At 36.9% G+C, this 13,672-nt stretch overlaps 1 protein-coding gene across 1 annotated transcript in view; it reads right to left on the bottom strand.

Moving 5' to 3' along the window:
• gbe1b (glucan (1,4-alpha-), branching enzyme 1b) overlaps window positions 1-4,479 on the bottom strand; it is a 149,694-nt gene extending 145,215 nt beyond the window's left edge. The window contains exon 1 of the mRNA XM_024277525.2: window positions 4,291-4,479. Within this exon, the coding sequence (XP_024133293.1) occupies window positions 4,291-4,388 (98 nt within the window). The 5' untranslated portion in view covers window positions 4,389-4,479. The remainder of the gene's footprint in view (window positions 1-4,290) is intronic.
• Window positions 4,480-13,672: the final 9,193 nt, after the last annotated feature.

A 13,672-nucleotide genomic window follows, 5' to 3' on the forward strand; every position in this document is an offset into this window, starting at 1 on the left:
TGAAATACACCCAAAGCGCAAATTGAAATAAATACAGTTTCGTAACTCATCTTTTTACTAATCAACACTCATCATTGAGTGGTGATGTTGACAATTTATTTTTTTACACAATGAGAGAATTAATGGGTTCTGATGCTCCGCGTTTCTCCATCTAAGAGACTTTTGCTCTAATTATGAGAAGTTCTTTTTTGCAAGCTGGGAACCCACTTTGACAAGTGAACTGAAAGGGACCAATATTGTGACTATATTATTTCCCATCGTTAAAAGAACACAAAAATGTAAAATTTTAGCCATGAGTGCATCACTCTCTTTGCACTCTCCTCATTTAACAAACGTTAAAAAAGCTGCTTCGCAGTTCTCCGAAAGAACTAGAAGCTGTGGGAGGAACTCCCGTCAAAAACCTTTTTCCAACTTCACCATGGAGGACCCGAATGGTGAAATATTAGGTTTATTTAATTTTAAGAGTTAAATAAATCCATCGCTAACCATCTCCATTCTGGATTCAGAGAATCTCCCATTTAGAATCCGCCATAGCACCAGCTGTACCGCACAGGAGAAAGCCGTTGCTCCGTAACAGGGATGCGTGCAGTCAGGGGACGATAGTATGGCAAGCGAAAGGGATCATAAATCTCCAGGAAAAGCAGGCAAGGCAGAGCCATCTTTTATGGATAACAATTATTTTAAATATTTTTTATGTTCCCATAGTTATTTTCAATAAAACAACTGCAAAAATAATTGTTTAATTTTTAACTGATTTATTTACCATTTAATTTGGACATCAGCATTTTAAGAAGTACTCCAGATAGATTTGGTGTTTTTAATCATTCTTATCTCTCAGTTTTTGTAGATTTGGTCTAAGGACTAAGTGTTCAAAGTTTAAAGATATTTTGTTTTTATAAATAGGCCTCAATGAGCTAACATTATTAAATATTTGTTTTGAAGCTTTTCCAAAAATTCTTTTTAGGCTTATATCTTGTTGTTTTTTGCATTTTTTTTCTTTTTTACTCTTTACTGATCAAAAAAAATGATCCATACCGTGATCCTAAAACCATGACACCGTGAGTTTTGTGATCTGTTACACCCCTAGTTACAACACGAAGTAGGCAGACAATGACTTTGGAACTCGCATTCCTGCAGGTTCCCCTCAGTGTAAGGGCAGTGAGAAAAGAATTGGCTTCACGGAAAAGCAAATAATTTGCACAAAAAGACTGAATATGACTCGTTACAGAGGTTTCATTCAATACAATATAAACATGGCCTTTAGTTTGACTATTTACTCACTTTCTGTTGCTAAAATAGCTATAAGAGAACATAACTATGTTTGTGGTTCATGCTGAAGTTAAAGCCTTGGTCACAGCTGCTGATACACGTAGGTATGTAAAGGTGAAGTAGGTGAGATCCAGGCGTCTCGTACAGATTTTTCATGTTTGTAACCCCTCTAAACTCCAGACGTATAAGGACCCACTGAATGCTATTCAAGTGATAAGCTACAATCTGGCTGAAATTTGCACAGATCAAAAAATATTCAAACTTTTTTAGTCAATAGCTCTAAATAAGGAACTTCGGGGAAGTTCAGCAACATGCAGAAGCTTATTTATTAACAATATAGTGACAGGAATATTTTTCAACAAGAAAAAAGCTTTAATTACCGTATTCTTTGGAGTATAAACTACATTCTTTTTCATAGTTTGGCCAAGGGTGAGACCTTGGAGAAATTAATATTGAGAAAAAATAAACATTGGCTTTTATATATATATATATGCATGCTATTTCCCCGCTAACAAGCGGCTCCCCTTTAGCTGTTGTTTCCACTAACAACCACTAGAGGGCAATGCAGGTGTGCACATCAGTATTTGCGACTGAGAGTAATGCAGAAGAAGAATTAAACATTTACGAGTATCTGATCATTCTCCTAATGAACTATGTTTTTTCCTTTTTTGCACTAATGCTTGAATCGTGTTTGGTTTGAACGCAGCAATACGCCAGGCTTGGCAAATTTGCTCAGAACCGTTGCACTTCTCACTTAAAAATGCAACTTTTTTTCCAGAGCAACTTTTTACAGTTTTTTTTTTTTTTTTTTTTTTTTTTCTTAATTAGGACTTTTTTGACTCCTGCAACATATATTCATTCTGGCGCGACTTATACTCGGGGAAAATAGAGTACCAACATTAAGGTAAATTAATTTTGAAATCACTACCTATTACAACATATCAGAGTTAATGTTTTATAAGTTTGTTTAAAAAATATGACATAACTGACAAAAACTCTGTTTTTTTTAAAAAAGTCACTATTTGTGTGTAGTATTCTAAATACGTGGAACCAGTGCTGAACTTTTTTTGTCCGGACAAACCTGACGGAAGGGTCAAGGTTAAGATTACAGTTAGATTAATACGTGCGGCCAACAACATTTGGCCTTAAAGTATGTGCGGACAATGCAGCAATGTGCATCACATACAATCAGTGGCGGACTTAGCAGTTTAGGGGGCCTGGGTGAACAATAACTTGGGGTACTCTGAACTGGTTGTGATAATTATTTCTTTTTTTTAAATATTTAACCACACTAAAACGTCTGTGACATATGTAATTTAATTTGTCAGGCTATACTAGTGAATGCAAAAGATGCAAAAATACTTAAATTAGCCAAAACAGCTAGCATGTAGCTAAAATATTAGCAAAACTCCAAAATAAAATAAAAAAAAAAATCATAGTAAATGCCAAAATAGACCAAAAAATTTGCAGAATGCTAATTTTTTTTAAATATAAAAAACATAACTTCTTAACATAATTATGAATAATTAAAAGGCAGTAATATTCTACCAGAATAAATCAACTTAAACTTTATATAACTTATAATATTTTACTCTCCAAAAAAATATATCGTGTCAAAATTATACAAGTTAGAAATGAACGCAAGATAAGATCAGGCCATTAATAACAATAAAATAAAATGATCTGGAGGGCTGGATCTGGCCCCCGGGCCTTGACTTTGACACATGGACTAGTGTGATTAAAAAAAAAAAAATCTCAAAATGAGAAATGTTTTTGTCTCTTATTGTTGACTTTATCTTCTTTCTGAATTACTTTGATTCTGTTATTTTTCCTGTTTTGTTTTCCTTCCTGCACTTTTGGAAGTATAGCATCACATATTGTTTTCTTTTTGCTTTTACCTTTTTTCACAGCTGGCTGAGTACCACTGTTTTCTTTTCAAACTCTTAGAAGAGTCCATCTCTGCTGGATAACTTTCTGTTGACAGAATATTCAATTGTTGTAGATTTTTTTTTTTTACTCTGACAGAGTCAAATAATGATGGGCATAGAAACTGTTTTAGAAAAATTAAGTCTTCAGCTTGGGGCCTCCAAAAGTGTTGGGGGGGCCCAGGCAATCGCCTACCTTTGCCTACTGGTAAGTCCGCCTCTGCATATTACATGATCCAACATGAATTTAAATCATTTTTTGTGCTAGTTGCACATAAATACACACAAACAACACCAGCCAAAAACATCAAATTAAAGTAGTGGTGTTCTAATATAAGCCTATTCAGGAGTATAAAATGGCTACATCCCTAGATGAGCAACAATTGCACATGCAATGAATGACCAAGCAAACTGTCAATATGACATAAACATAGTGACTTTGTTTATGTAACACACTGTATGCAACTGAATATGTACTAAAAGGTCAAGTTCAGGCTGGAGGGGATCATCTAGCCAAGTGAACACTATAAGGGGTCAGAAACCCTATTATTAGCTCGGACAGTGAGGGTACTCAACAAGAAGGTGTAAACAGATCATCATGTCTTAATTTGCAGCCTGCATGATAGTTAATGACAGTAAACAACAATATTCAAAGCATTATGTGCATCTAAGCTAGACTGAGGTGCTGTCACGTGCTCATGTGGATTGAGGTTTTTCACCTGAACACGACGTGCACATAACCCTGACTGAAGCACGTGCGGCCTTTATGACCGCCTCGCGCACAAACGCTGAGACCCCACGGGTCAGAGGCTGAGGCTCGTTAGTTCTGTCAGGTGTGCATCCTCCAAACGAGTATTGCTCTGCAGGCAGAGGATCTGGGAGACGGTGAATAAACGGGGAACGGGGGCTGTCCGTGTTTAGGACGCACAATTTAACTTTCTGTTAAAATGTAATGAGCACTTTTACATGAGAGTTTGGACTTTTTGTATTTTCAGGGAGAAATGGCAGCGTAAATTGCACTGTCATTTCGCGCCACTGGAGTTTGCTTAAAGCACTCCGGTGAACAGAAATCCCCCCCCTACCGGAGCCGTTTTACCTCCTCCTGAAGTCCTGCTCGAAAGGTTTCAGGTAAGGGTCCATTTGGAGAAGGGAGTTGAACTCGGGAACGGCGATACTGCCCTCTTGGTCTGCCATGGTTTTTCCAGACCAAACCAATCGAGCACCGAGCGGGCTGACAGTGACAGAAGCAGAGGGCAGACGGACTCCGAGTCGGGGCTTTTCATGTGAGGGGGGCAGAACCGAGTGGGCACGCGGGCTCCTAAGCCCCGCCCATCACAACACGGAGTTTCCTGTGGATCAGGGACGTGACTGTCAGCCCCGCTGAGGTGTACTGTCACTTTAAGACAATACATGACGAAAACAGACTGTTCCATCTAAGGTAGATACATCGATTATTTAAATATATATATGGATATATGGATGCTTAAACTAATACAACTTCAACCTAGTTTAAGTTATTGCTCCCAAAGGAGGGTTAGCCAGTTATTTAATCCAATAATTTACTTTTTTCCCCCACCTGCTTCAAATGTTTACATATTTTTTTCAATAAAAACACAAAAACTTACATTTTATGTGTTGTATTAGTTTAAGCATACTGTGTTCATTATATAATGTGACTTAGATGAAGATCAGAATGTATTTTTTTTAACACAAGCATGGAGAAATACATAATCTCAAAGACCAGAGGCTGGGAGCTTGAGTCCTTCGCAGCTATCTTAGCTGTTCCTTCATAGCACTGCGCTTTTCTGGACTGAGATGTCAGAGGTCTTTCCAGGGATCTGCTATAGCACCTCCTCCAGTTTGGGGGTTACTGCCCCAAGTGCTCCAATTACCACTGGTACCACTGTCACTTTAACCTTCCACGCTTTCTCCAGTTCCTCTCTGAGTCCCTGGTCTTTCTCCAGTTTCACGTGTTCCTTGGAGACATGTAGATAGATAGATATATAGATTTACATAGATCCACATTCTCTGGTGACGACATCTACTTATAAATCCACTTTGTTCTGATGATGAAAAGTGGATAGTTTGTTAAACAATTACATTTAAACACATTTCTTGTGCTAAAATTGTTCAAACGCAATGTATTGTTGGTTACATTTGCTAATGTAGTGAGCATTGATACACGTTGTTTTTTTTGACAAGACTTTAAGGAAATTTCTAGGGCATTCGATTTTGGAATTGTAGGTTTGGATAGCACCACTAAATGGTGAAAGCACTAGAGCAGTGGTCCCCAACCACCGGGCTGCAGACCGGTGCTGGTCCGTGGATCCCTTGCCACCGGGCCGCGGAAGAATTAATAAATTATTATTATTAAATAATTTTTATTTTTTAACGAGACGGAAGTCTTTTATTTTGAAAATCGACCGGATTCTCTCAATTAGCTTGAGCGCTAAAATTCAAGAAAAGTTGCATGTGGAACCGAGGGTTTTGCACCAAAGTTCGGTTCCAAGTAGGATCCGTTATGATTTTTGCGGTTCTACCAAAAGAAGCTGCTTCAAAAGGTGCTGCATTTTGGTGCTTAGATTCATTGAACAGCTTTGGTCTTATGTCAATCAATTCTACTCTCTTCAGTACTTTGAAGTTCTAGCCAATCCCATTGCCCTTTCCTGCGATAGTGGGCGGGCTCATAAAAAAGCACTGACGGGTCGACCACACGAGCACGCGCAGCGCTCGAATGTCTGGCTGCATTTCACAGCAGATCAGTTTGGCAGGTCGCACTTATTTTTGTGGAGATAATAATAATAAAAAAAAAAAAGTCCCCTATTTTTCCTCTTTTCGGGTTAATGCGGGACAGCCTTCAAACTCAGTCACAGAGACACAGAAACAGCGACTGTCATGCAGACACACCCCTGAGTGAGATTAAAACCCCGTAACACCTCAGACAAACTCAAGATCACATGTTTGACAGGTGGCGAGCAGCGAATTCACCATAGGTTGACCGGTGCGCAGCCACAAAAAAGTTGGGGACCACTGATATACAGCACTATTTAGTGAGTAGTTAAGGAATTCAGACATAGCAGCGTGTTTGGGTTCATGAGATCTTTCGCTCCCACATCGAGAGCTGATTCCCTTTGACAGCCGCCTCCGTGGTGTTTCTGTGTTGTCTGTGACTCAGTTTGCTGTCTCGCTTTAGCTAGAGAGGAGAAAATTAAAAACAAAAACAAAAATTTTTGTTTTATTATTGTCTTGATTAAAATAAGGAAAATATGAAAAAGTTTTTTTTTTTAAAATGTGTTTTTGCTGTTTTTAAGATGTTCTTGTAGCACTTTTTTAATAATTGAGGACATGTACGAAGGAATTCAAGATTAAAACTACATTTCTGAGAATTTTGTTCACTCAAACTCTTGTGGTAAGTACTACAAAGACACATTAACACAACATGTAAATACTCAGTATGTGCTATGTAAAAACCAAGTGCATACAGCATAAATACCTAGTTAATACCACATAAGTAAGAACCAAATAATCCCACTTAACAACACAGTAAGTACCATGTAAGTACCCAGTAGGTACAAAAAAGTACCATTTAAATACCCTGCAAGTACTGTGTTGTAAAAGGAAACTTCACAAGTCATGTTCTCTTATGCAATAGATTAGTGTGTTTATTAGTTTTTTTGTTCATCCATGTTTTTAATTTTTCAAAAATGAAATGTATTTTCTGTAAAACTAGCCTGTTATTTTATCGGTTTGTTAAATGAAATGTTGACTGTTTATGAATGAATACAAGAAGCTGCATTAACAGAAGCAAGAGCAGAGACGCAAAAAAATTGATTTGGTCAAAGTTTATCTTGAACAAAGTTTGTTTGGTGTCAAGGCCTGCTGTCACATAACAGTAGGAGCACATTCACGGGCACACAGCATGAGCATGTGTGTGCATGACTGAGAGTACTAAGAAAACTCCTGTTTTGTCGTATGACACAATGAACTTTGCTTAATGTAAACACATATGTAAATATATTAATCTGGAATCTCTTTCTTTGGGAAATAGCAGGAAATCTTCAGCCACATTTACAATGCTTTCTCTATAAAACCGGCGTACTCCTTTTACTCCTTTCTCCGTCCCAGCTTTTACCACAAACCACGCCACAGCAGGGAGTGGACTGAGTTGTTGAATTCAGGACAGATAGCCTTGTGATGGTTTTGATTAAATCTCGTTCGGGGGAGGCTGATAAATATGCATGCTGACTGAACACATGGAGCAGCTCTTCAGAGTGTTGTCCTTGTCACAAAACAAAACTGTCCCAGCTAAAGGTCACAAAGTGAGCGTCATTCTAAAGAGCCATCTGTTGGTAATAGATGGAACAAGAGTGCTGCTGTCCACCACAGAAGGTTGTGCCAATAAATGTTGTCTCTTTGATTCACAGCTAAATAACAAATGTTTACAGGTGTGCACTGAAAGGCACAGGATCACGGAACAACCTCTGGCAAAACGTTAGATTTTAGCTGAAGGATGTTGTGTTGACGAGCAGAGAAATGATTATTTGAGATTGTATAGTAAAACTTGGGTTACTTGTGTTCTTTTGGACCTTGTGCAAACTGTAATACATAATAAATAGGGCCGTGGATCACTACTTAGATGGCAATCTGATCATGAATCAAAATCGACAATTCAGAAGTAGAACTACAATTCTTACTTTTTAATCAAAATACATTTGAATAGTTCTATATGTGTGTCTTTTTGCTTGATGATTGAAAATTAAAATTATATATTTTTAGTCAGTTTTTATACCTTTATTTAGACCAGCAGATCAGAATTATCAAAACATAACACAAAAAACCCCCACAAATATTTCAAAGAAAGAAGTGGTATTTGTCACTAAACAATCTCACACTCAAGTTTTGTTGTTAACTTCCTGGTTAACTTCAGCAGTAAACAAAACATAAACGTATCTGTTGATTTGTATCATTTTAAGGCAAATACTGAAAACATGTCCACAAATTTTTCAAGGCTGACAGTTACACTAAGTTCTTTATTCTCCAACAGACATCTGACTTTTTTTGATCTGAAGAGGAATTTGATCACAAGATCATATTTTTTTAATGTTATTTTTAAATTCTAATCTATTCAGTCTATTTTTATATATATTTAAAGCATTTTTTTCAGAACCTAATTTGGTAAACTGATTTTTTTTTATGTAAGTCAATGCGAAAAACACTTGTTAGCTTTACTTTGAAAGTGAGAAGGATCACACTTTATTTTGAAGTTTTATTTACTCCCTAGTTTAGTTTTTTTACATAAAATCTAACATTATTTGACATTTTAGAACAGTGATTGCATTACCTGAATTATATTTTTCATGCCCTATATTAGATTCTTAAAGATTTTAAAGCGACAATCTTGGACGTCACAAAAACTCAAACTCGAATTTTGGGGAAGTATTTGGAAACTTAAAATAAAGCAGAGTTTCAAAAATACATAGTTGATTTCTTTACAAATGTCATGGAAAAAGTCTTTTTTTTCCCAGTGAATATTTAATTATTTTTTTGCCTATTTTAGCAATTTGAAACACAACTCGTATTTCTTTGGTTTACTTTAGTTTCAAATTCTCAAGTGACATTTAGTGAAGTTACTTTTAAGCCAGCTGTTGCTGTTTTATTTTTACAACAATAGAATTCATTTGTTCCATTAAATACCAAAAAGTCCTCGATTTACAATTAAAGCAGTGTTTGTTTTTGTTTTGTTTTTTTTTTTGCAGATTGAGTTATGTTTTCCAAAACAGATGTATTTAAGTACATTTAGCTTTTCTCCAAAGATAATGTCATGAATATGCCTTTAAAGTTTGTGGGAAAATGTGTCAAAAGGAAAGGAACATCTTGTAAAAAATTTGAGTTAATTATTTTTTTTCATCTCTGCTTACTGATAATTGCATTAAAAAATACCTTCATCTGATAATGTGCTTTTTTCTATTCCTCCCTCTTCATCTCGTCACTATTTCTCCAAGCTGTAATGGTGTCCAAACTTGTTTTTTCAAGGGGGAGCCGTATTGACTTAAGGCTGGGTATCCCTCTGCCGGTAGGACGATGAGAAATCCATTTCTTTCCATGGGTGTGCTCTGAAAATCAGAGGTTTACATTTAAATGTAAGTAAAGACTTCTTGTTTTAGTATGACGTTTTAAAGCTATAAAACCAATGTTGATGAGTATTTTGATGATGTAGATGACCAGTAACTCTTGATGACGTCAAGTGGGAGTAAGATTTGAAGACAATGGCTATGTCCGAATTCCTAACTCACTATATAGAGGTCCATACAGTGTGTTCACCATTTTGTAGTGCTGTCCAAATCTAAAATTCCAAAGCTCGAGGGCACTAGAAATCTCCCAGAAGTCTTTGCAAAAAAACAGTGTGCACAGATGCTCAATACATTTTCAAATAAAGACCACAATGCATTTGAACAATTTTAGTGAAAACATATATTTAAATGTATTTTTTTAATTAATTGTCAGACATTTTCATCATCAGAACACAGTGGATTCATACATAGACATGGTAAAAGGCCCATATTGATTAGATTTCCACTTTGTGAAATTGGTGACATTGTACTTGCCGTTTAAAAATAAAAGTGGTAAGCATGGTGTCCAAATTGCTTTTAAAATCCAGCACACTAGAGAGTCCTGCACTACTGTATATAGTTTTTTAGTAGCCAATATTATAATATATCTCTCCACTTGGAGTGATATACGTTATATAGGGAATTAAATTGGACTTGGCATTAGTTCAAAAGAATATACTTAAAAACTTGTGTTTAGTAGTGTCATAAACTTTGGGTTATACATAGTTTTTTTTTTTTTAAGCTAAGTGAATTATTCATTTTTCCATAGCAATGCTTTTATGTCAAAACCTAAAACTTTTACTTGAGGTTTTTTTTTTTTCATTTATAGCACATCTTTTCCTATTTTTATGTTTTTACTTAAATTTTGTGCATGTAAACACAAGTTACAAAGTTTATTGATAGATGTTAGAAGGACAGTGTCCATTTATTTTCTTCCATCTAAAAATCTTCATATTGGTTAGAGGGCTGTACTTGCCTGTAGACATGTTGAACCATGAGATATCCCTTGAAAATATAATGAGAATCAGTGTTGTGGTTCTTTGTTACTGCTACATCAATGTTATACTAAATTAAAGGGGAAAAATGTAAAAGATACCTCTTTAAATTCTGATTTTCCAGGTAACACTTCTTTGCCGCATTTCCTAATTTATCCAAACTTTTCTTGAACAAATTATTCCTTTCCCCCGAGACATTTAGAACTCTGTGTGTTTTTAATTTATTCAGTCTTAAGAAGTGAGAAGATGTGTGAAGATTAAGCTCAAATGACTTTGGTATCGTGAACACATCCTCCCTGCGGTGCTGAGATGCACATCCCTCCGGAGTTAGGAGGGCATAAAAAAGTTACAAGAAAAAAAAAAAAAAAACACACATCACAGCAGAGTTGTAAAATACAACCAATCTGTAATTTCAGCATTTCTCAAAGAAACAATCTTCGCATTCGACCAAAACTGACTTGATTACACAAGCATGGAACACTGATATCTTTTGTTTTGAAGAAAACACAATTAGTCCTTCAATACCTGTAATTATTCATGAAAGCATTATTGTGCGTTGAAGCTGAGAATTACTTTCCAGGGTGTTTTGCAGAATGTGAGACACCTCCATGGCAAAATTAGAGGATGCCAGAAGATGGAAGATTGAGCATGGATGTATCTGAATACTAAAGACAGAACTGTGAAAGGAATGTCTTCAAATAAGCAAGAGCTGGGTGTGAACAGAAATTATGGAGCGGTAAAACAACAAGTAAATATATACCAAGAGAAATATGAATAAAGAGAAAGTACCTTAACATGCAGATTTAATTCTATTTTCTTTCCTTTGATTGGTTGATTTGACACTGTCCTTTTGAGAGTGGTTCAAAACTTTCAGAAAAATTTTATGCGGCAACAACAAGTGCTTGTTTTTTGAGCGATTTTACCCCCAACCAAACACCTGCAGGTTTAACAGTTTCAACTTTTTTTTTTTTTGAATGTTTGACATCACTGATGTAAAAAAGGAGGTCTATGGAGCTAAATCGGGGCCAATATTATTTGAAACCCCAAAAATGTAATGGGAAAAAAATATTGGTGTTTGGTCAAAAAACTATAAATGTCCAAAGGTTTTTACTATTCAAAAATAGACTTAGTTATTTTCAGTTTCAAATGTTCTGTTTTTTAGGTTTCAAAACTCAAAATTTCAATTTCAAAACTTATTTTTAAGTTTCAAATCTTTTTTTTACTTTCAACTCTTTTTTTTTTTGGTTTTCAAATCTGATAGTTTCAGCTACAAAACTTTTAGACCCGTTGTGCCGCATTGGGGCGGGGCTAATACGAGGACCAATCAAAATCGATGAGCGAGGGAACTTCAGTTCCGATTTATACACTGACTCTGAGAACTGTAATTATTACGGTCAGAAAATGGCTGTTTAGTCTGTACTATCATAGTCTGAAGTTGTCCCAAGACGGGTGTAAAAAACATAGTTTTATCGCATAAAAACTCAGTTTTAGCGGGTTCAAAGCGCCATCTTCTTGTGTTAAATACAGGCATAGAAACCGTCCTTATGCTGGGATAAAATGGTTTTGTGGTGGGTCGCCCTCATTGAACCTATAGAAGACTATGTTAAAACTGCATAGGACCAGTAAACATTTTGCATAAAGCGCTTTTCCGGCACCGTAGCAGGAGTTACTAATCGGGCGACAGTGGCTCAGGTGGTAGAGCGGGTCGGCCAATGATCGAAGGATAGGCGGTTCGATTCCGGCTCCCGACAGCCAAGTGTCGTTGTGTCCTTGGGGAAGGCACTTAACCCTGCTTGCCTCCAGTGTGGCTCCACTGGTGTGTGAATGCGTATGAATGTTCCGGTGATGGTCAGAGGGGTCAGAGGGGTCAGAGGGGTCAGAGGGGCCGTAGGCGCGTACTGGCAGCCACGCCTCTGTCAGCCTGCCCCAGGGCAGCTGTCGCTACAGTAGTAGCTAACCATCACCAAGTATGAATGAGGTGTGAATGAATAATGGATATACAATGTAAGCGCTTTGAGCGTCTGGAAAAGCGCAAATAAATCTAATCATTTATTATCATTATTTATTATAATCAACCCTGACAGCAGTGTGCAGTGTGTGTTTTGGGTTTTATTTAGGAAGACCTTTTCAAGCATAAGTACCTCAAAGTTTTTTTTTATTTAGTAATCAAACACACAAGATTATTCAAACTTTATCTTAATTTCAGAGAAAAGTTGCTGACATTTATGAACTTGACTCATGACAGGCTAGCCTTGAAAGGAGAATTCTTGTGCTACTTTTTGGGGTCCAGATGACCCCATCCTTACATTGAAGTGTTATCCTTCCTAAAACAAAAAGTTCAGCGCACTATCTTGTGGGTTCCAGACAATCCCTCTCCCAGCGTTCAGGTGCCTGGATAGCACAAGAGCTGAATGGTGTCCAACGTTATTTTGAACTATGTACACACCTCCCTCAAAGGATGTTCAAGCAACCATTTTCAGTTAACAGTCAATGTAAGCCCACATACCGTATGTACGTTTTAAGCTTCCGCGTTCAGAAGTTCACACTTCGCTACACAAGTTTCTACGACCGTCTTTGGGCTCTACGTACACAATTGAACGCGCATTGAAAGTCAAACCAGGTTGAATTTTTACCAATCAGGGACTTGGATTTGGTAGTGATGTATGGATGGCTTCCTTTTTAATTCATGGAAGTGCCAACTGTCTGAAAATTGATCATGGAGGAGAAATGAACAATTATGGTTTAATTAGATGCACCGCTTTGACATTTTACACAGAGGCTCTTCCAAAGGTGGCGTACAGGCGCCAGTATTGGGTAGCGAAAGTCCAGTGTGAACGTAGCATTAGTTCTAAACAGTGAATTTCCAAGGAAAATAAAACTATGTTCTTTTGTATCTAAGCATGAGACAGATGAAAAACATTTTAGAAGGCAAGAGGGATATATCCATTCAGTTTCTGTATAAATTAGTTATTGACTTATCCTTTGTTTTTGGTTCAAATCCATATTTTCAGATGACATAGTGCTGTCACTTAAGCACGCTCTTCAAAGATAGATTGCATATCTGGTACTTCATGTTCGTTCCTTGATTAGCAAAAGGACGTCGTGTTTGTGGGCTTGGAATATGTGTGGACTTCCCCACAGATGTCTATGGGTAAAGATTTTATTCCCGTGCAAAGAACATCTAGGAGCTCCAGCTGTCGTGCAGGCGTGGAGTCGGCTCGTCTTCTGTGAACTGGAAAAGAAAGGGCTCTGTTTTTGCATCATGCAAAATGCATCAATCAAACTAAACAAAAGCATAAGGCACCCGCTCTGTAATTGCATTCATCCAACGACATAATTAGTATACATTTCTACGTCTCAAATTGCTGCAGAC

This window comes from Oryzias melastigma, linkage group LG13 (assembly GCF_002922805.2).
Source record: "Oryzias melastigma strain HK-1 linkage group LG13, ASM292280v2, whole genome shotgun sequence".
Lineage (NCBI taxonomy): Eukaryota > Metazoa > Chordata > Actinopteri > Beloniformes > Adrianichthyidae > Oryzias > Oryzias melastigma.